Source organism: Cebus imitator, unplaced genomic scaffold (genome assembly GCF_001604975.1).
Source record: "Cebus imitator isolate Cc_AM_T3 unplaced genomic scaffold, Cebus_imitator-1.0 Scaffold642, whole genome shotgun sequence".
In the NCBI taxonomy this organism is placed as follows: domain Eukaryota; kingdom Metazoa; phylum Chordata; class Mammalia; order Primates; family Cebidae; genus Cebus; species Cebus imitator.
In genome coordinates, this window is record NW_016107957.1 from 12,657 (window position 1) to 19,441 (window position 6,785).

Sequence of the window (6,785 nt, forward strand, 5' to 3'; positions counted from 1 at the left end):
CACCCAAGCTGGAGTGCAGTGGCGTGATCTCAGCTCACTGCAGCCTCTGCCTCCTGGGTTCAAGTGATTCTCCTGCCTCAGCCTCCTGAGTAGCTGGGATTACAGGCACACACCACCACGCCTAGGTAATTTGTTTGCAGTTTTTTTAGTAGAGATGGGTTTTACCATGTTGGCCAGGTTGGTCTTGAACACCTGACCTTGTGATCTGCCCATCTCAGCCTCCCAAAATGCTGGGATTACAGGTGTGGGCCACCACGCCCACCCCCCTCCTTTTTTTTTTTTGAGATGAAGTCTTGCTCTGTCAACCAGGCTAGAGTGCATATCACCTTTTTTCTAAAAAGTTTATTTAACTTGCACACTGTCCATTATGTTACAAGAGTCAATTTTACAAATTAAAAAAATGAAAGCACGCAAAGGATAAATGATTTTTTACTATTTACTCACTGGGATAAACACAGGATTTATATATATATATATATATATATATATATATATATGTATTTCTTTTTGAGACAGGGTCTCACTCTGTTACCCAGGCTGAGGTACAGTGGTGCTAGCATGACTCACTGCAGCCTTGACTTTTTAGAGTCAAGCAATCCTCCCACCTCAGCCTCCTGAGTAGCGGGGACTGCAGGGAAGTGCCACCATGCCCAGCTAATTTTTATTTTATTTATTTTTGAGACAGAGTTTTGCTCTTGTTGCTCAGGCTGGAGTGCAATGGCACAATCTCAGCTCACTGCAACTTCCACCTCCCGGATTCAGGCAATTCTTCTGCCTCAGCCTCCCAAGTAGGTGCCGGCCACCACTCCTGGCTAATTTTTTGTATTTTTAGTAGAGACGAGGTCCCCTATGTTGCCCAGGCTGGTGTTAAACTCCTGGGCTCAAGTGATCCTCCCGCTTCAGCCTTCCAAAGTGCTGGGATTATAGATGTGAGCCACCGAACCCAGCCATGTGTTAATGAAAGAAGGTGTACTTTTCTGTCGCTACCTTCTGGGTGCTGTGATGCAAAACAATGAGTCTCTCTTTTCAAGGAATTTGTGGGACTCAGAAGCCACAAGCAGTGGGTGGTCAAGGTGTAGTACCCTAAGCACTGTAGCGGGGTTGTATTCAGGTCTCCATGGAACAGACAGGTGGAACAAGGAATTAAACTGAAGGCCCATGAAAGATTCCTGAAGGAGCTGACATCTGAAGCATAAGCAGGAGTTCATATAAGTCAAAGAAAGGTGCAGACAATGTCAAATACCCGGGAGTCTCTAGCTCATTATTCTTTCCACTGAACCCCGTTGCTATGGAAAAAATAATTTGAAAATGTAGCTTTACCTTATTTGTTTGTTAAATGTATCAGATACCAAGCCTTTGCATTTTACAGATGAAAAATGTAAAACCTTGACAATTAAGGTTTTATTTCAGTGACTTTAGCCTGGCCTATGTCAAATGTCTGCTTTTCCCAGCCTGAAGGAAGCCCATGAAACTGGAGCTCTTTTTCATGGCGTTGGTACCCCCAAGGGTTGCTCTGAGCTTCACATCACTCCCTTGCTTTTCTGCCTTTAACAGTTTCACAACCAAAGAGGAGCTGGGGAAGACAGTGCCTCAGCTGCTGACTCCTGGGCTGATAGACGAATCTTCAGAATTCTTTAGTGCCTCAGAAGACGAAGGCCAAAGGGAATACCAAGCCAATGACTCTGACTCAGACGGGCCTATCTTGTACACCGATGACGAGGACGAGGACGAAGATGAGGATGGCAGCGGAGAAAGTAAGACTTTTCAAGAGCTAGGGAGGAGCGTGGGCGATAAACAGAAGCAGCTGCACTTTGTAAAGAATAAAAGCCTCATTAGGAACCAGACATCTGATGTTTTCTTTCCCCTCATCCTCCTTTCTCAAATTAGAAATGTGTATATCCTAAAGTTTAGCTTTTGATGGGAGGCCTTTCCAGAAGATGATGTCACACGACTGGATCTGGCCTTTGTTGGTGAGCTAGATAAGCTAGATGTGCATATTGGTCTTTGTGCTGAGAATCAAAGCTTTCTAATGACAGAGGTCTTTCTCACTATGACCAAAGGGAGCCCTTCCATTCTGGGACTGTTCTTGAAGAAAGATCGTCAATGAAGATTCATTGGCTTACTCATTGGAGGTGTTTGAAATTTTCACTGACTTTTATACTGTGGTTTAAAAATCGAGGAGGGAGGAATGAGTCAAGAATGCCAAATACCTCATTAGCATTCAGAGGCCAGGCATGGTGGCTCATGTCTGTAATCCCAGCATTTTGGGAGGCTGAGGCAGGTGAATCACTTGAGGTCGGGAGTTCAAGACCTGCCTGACCAATGTGGCGAAGCCTTGTCTTTACTAAAACACAAAAACCAGCCGGGCGTGGTGGCGCATGCCCATAACCCAGCTGTTCGGGAGGCTGAGGCAGGAGAATTGCTGAACCCAGGAGTCAGAAGTTGTAGTGAGCTGAGATCACACCACTGCACTCCAGTCAGGGAGACAGAGAAAGACTCCATCTCAAAACATAATAATAAAAAAAATGCCAAATACCTCGTTAGCATTAAAAACAATCATTCATCCACAACAAGTAAGATAGTTGGCCTTCTGGGAAATAATATCATTTATGCATTAAAAATAATGGCAAAAACCACAGTTTCTTTTGCACCAACCTACTATAACTTAGAGATCTGGAAAGTGTTTTTTTTTTTTTTTTTTTTTTTTTTTTTTTTTTTTTTTTTTTTTTTTTTTTTTTTTTTTTTTTTTTTTTTTTTTTTTTTTTTTTTTTTTTTTGGATAACATGAGAGTGATTAACTGTGGGATTCAATCTGTGGAGTATGACAAGTTATTACTATATTGGTGATTAAATAGCACTTTGTCCAATCCCTTTTAATTTGAACAGAGCAAAAATTAAAATAAAACCCTTATCATCCACGTGGTGTTACTTATCATCTGATGAAATTTTCAGGAATCTGGGGTAATTCAGGGTTAAACATTCACAGACTCTGCCAGGATGGCGTCTGAGTAGACGAAAGAAGCAGACAAGGATTAACTGTACAGAATAAAAGCAAAGGAATTTTTTTAAACTTGAAAAAGAAAAAGCATTGTGCAATCAGTCATTTCTGTGATCCACCCTCTCAGCAAAATACACTGCGGCTATCACTTTCCAAATGATGAAACGTCGAAGTTTTTTCATGGTGTCCCAATATTTTTCAGAACATTAAAAAGAAATAGCTCTTCAATGTTTTCAAAATGAACTTCATCCAACTCAGTCTTTTTTTTTCCCTTAGGTTAATTAAGATTCTCCTCCTGCATGAGGATAAAGAATTTGGTCTAGGCTCTACGTAAAGACCATGCCATGTGTAACCCGAGCGCCACCGGCTAAAAGCCTTACTCTCTGCATTTCTGCTCTTTTTCAATCCTCAGGTGCTTTGGCAAGTAAAATCCGACGGAGGGATACTCTTGCTATCAAACTTGGCAACAGACCATCTAAGAAAGAATTAGAGGACAAAAACATCTTGCAGCGTACATCTGAAGAAGAGAGGCAGGAAATCCGACAACAGATTGGAACCAAGTTAGTCAGGTAATTGCTACCATTTTAGGACACTACTGACTCATTTGTATTTTTCACCTTCTGAAGCTTCCTACCTAACTGGGGTCATTGTGAATTCCTTATATACAGATAGACCTGGCCCATGGGGTCTTTTAAAGTTGGTCTTGGATGATGAACTACTCAAAGAACCCATCCTTTGGCCCAGCTAGCCAGTGGCTTTGAGGGCGCCAAAGCCTATTCCAGGGGTCAACAGACTTTTTTTTAAAGACCAGTTGGCAAACATTTCAGGCTTTGCTGGCCAGACAGCCTCTGTTGCAGCTACTCAGCTGTGCTGCTGTAGAATAAAAGCAGACATAAATAATAGATAAACAAACGAGTGTGGCCATGTTCCAATAAAACTTTATTTATTCGTAAAGCTGGATTTGGCCTACAGATCAGTTTGCTCAACAATCCTGGCCTAATTTTTGAACTCACTAGCATTCCTGTGAATGCCATGAGGTTCTGCCCTGTGGACTGTGAGACTGTAGAAATAGTAGTTCCCTTCCATGGTCTGGCTCCATCGAAGTCAGGTAACCATAGCCCTCATATCTACACTTCCCCCTTGCAACTTCGAGTAAATGGGTTATCTGACATCTCTACCTGCCTTCAACCATTGTATTGGATTTTTTCTTTTGCCACTAGTGACTTTACAAGTCCATTTAACTGTCAGTTTTAACAGAAGTGAGTATTCATTCATGTCAAAGTTCTTACGTTTAATGATCTGTTTGAACACATGTAAGAATTAGTTGTTCTGCTGACTTATCTTATCTGCATACACAACACAGTGCGTAACTGGGAGAAAGGAACTGTCTAGAATCCCAGAGCAGGATTTGGAGGTGGGGGAGAATTGCTATTCTTGTTTGGAAGTGATATAACTGGGGGCAGGATTGGCACGGAGGCTGTTGACCATTTCTCCAGAGGAAGACTAACCCCTAAGGTACCTACTTAGGGCTGAGATGTGCAGACAGATGTCATGAGGCAGCGGCTGTGGCGTCCATCTGAAGGAAAAGCACAGCCTACCAGGGAACCCAGTGGGAGGCTTAGACAGTCTCTCTGCTCCAGAAGCCCTCTTATGACTCTGGGAGAAATTCGGGAATGTTCACCAGAGGTCTTTCTCACTCTCATCTTCTTAATTCAGCCCTAACCTGTGACCATTTCTGGCTTCAGGGAAAGAGCCAGCAGAAGCAAGAGGGACCAAAGTGATTAAGGGTATCGAGCTGGAAAAACCTACAAGTCTAAACTTGTCACCTTACCAAGGAAAAACAAGGGGCCTCTCTGAGGCGCAGAGAGATTAAGGAAATTTCTCAAGGACAGGCAGTTACTGGGTAGCAGAACCAGAAGTAGAATTTCAGCTCCTGGGCTCTCTGCCCAATTTTCTTTTGTATACTGTCTCCTGTTTTGTGCTTTCTACCCTATGTAAGAGAGTATATGCTTCTAGGTTTCCTGATTGTTTTATTGCTCTTGTTTATGTTTTGCCGTGAAGAAGAATTTAAATCATTGAATAATATTTGCATAAAATAATAATGCAAATAGGGTATATCCCTTAAAAACAGAATATCCTCATCATTTATCATAGGAGTAAAAAGTGTGAAGTATCATATACCCACCTCAATAAATGCCAAAGCAGCAGTAAAGAAAATCGTGTAAGTTTTGTTAAAATTCTAAACAAATGAGGTGTTGTGGTCCCAGCACTTTGAGAGGCCAAGGTGGGCAGGTCACCTGAGATCAGGAGTTTGAGACCAGCCTGGTCAACATGGTGAAACCCTATCTCTACCAAAAATACAAAAATTAGCCTGGCATGGTGATGGGCACCTGTAATCCCAGTTGCTCAGGAGGCTGAGGCAGGAACCTGGGAGGCCGAGGTTGTAGTGAGCCTAGATCACACCACTACACTCCAGCCTGGGCAACAGAGTGAGATTCCGTCTCAATAAAATAATGCTAAATATCTTACTATAGGGAGAAACCCTAAAGCCATTTTCTTCAAAAATAGAAGCAAACAAAAATTCCTTAACCTTACTGTACCAAAAGTCTGGTCACAATTATTTGTGGCAAAGAAAAGGTATAAATTATAGGAAAGATATACCATTATTATACATCATTATATATCTAGAAAACTCTAAAAACTGACCCAAAATTGCTATATGTAATAATTTCAGCAGGTTTGCCTAAGATTAACCTATTAAAAATCAACATTATATTTATATAACATTGATACATAGAAGAAAATAAAATGAAAAGGGGAGATTGCATTCACAGTAATAGCAACAACCACATTTTAAATACTTAGCTATTCTCTTAACTCCAGGCCCAAGAAATCCTTTTCCAGAAAATCATAATGGAAGAAATGGAGGAATATGTAACTAAATGGAGAGAGAGTAAACATTTTTATCAATGAAGAAGAATCAGCAGACAAGTTAAACAAATGGGTGGTGTGAAGTTTGAGGGACAATAGATATACTTTATAGAATCAGGGTAGATGGATTCATTCTATAAAATGAAACCTAATCGAAATAAATGTCACCTGTTTCAGTGTGCGCCAGAGAAAAGGCATCTGCCAAGATAGGATGAGAGGCCTGTGGCCACAGATTGAAAAGATATTTGGGGCTTTGATAAATTTAATGAAAATCATCATGACCATAGCCATTGTGAGAGGTGGTTATTCAACATCCAAGTGGGTGCTTATCCAGAACTGGTAGAAATACAATCTAGGACCAGGCAGGAAAGAGTCCCTGCTTGGCCCCATCTGTAAAACGGAACTAACTAACCCAAGAGCTTGGGAGGATTAAAGGAGATGATACACTTAAGGTACTTTAGTACCTGGGTCATAGCAAGCACTCAAAAAAATTTTCTTATTATTAATTTAATTTAAATTATTATACAGCAGTTAAACTACTAAAGCACATTTAAAAATTAAACCTACCAGGCGTGGTGGCTCACGCCTGCAATCCTAGCACTTTGGGAGGCTGAGGTGGGTGAATCATGAGGTCAGGAGTTCAAGACCAGCCTGGCCAAGATGGTGAAACCCTGTCTCTACTAAAACTAAAAAAATTAGCCAGATGTGGTGGCGGGCGCCTAGAATCCCAGCTAATCCCAGCTAGTCGGGAAGCTGAGGCAGAAAATTGCTTGAACCCAGGAGGCGGAGGTTGCAGTGAGCTGAGATTGTGCCACTGCACTCCAGCCTGGGTGACAGAGTAAGACTCTTGTCTCAAA

At 41.6% G+C, this 6,785-nt stretch overlaps 1 protein-coding gene across 1 annotated transcript in view; it reads left to right on the plus strand.

The window, feature by feature from the left end:
• PHACTR2 (phosphatase and actin regulator 2) overlaps nucleotides 1–6,785 on the plus strand; it is a 57,153-nt gene that overhangs the window by 10,818 nt on the left and 39,550 nt on the right. Inside the window, exons 3-4 of the mRNA XM_017517744.2 lie at nucleotides 1,555–1,754; nucleotides 3,410–3,566. Of these exons, the coding sequence (XP_017373233.1) occupies nucleotides 1,555–1,754; nucleotides 3,410–3,566 (357 nt within the window). The remainder of the gene's footprint in view (nucleotides 1–1,554; nucleotides 1,755–3,409; nucleotides 3,567–6,785) is intronic.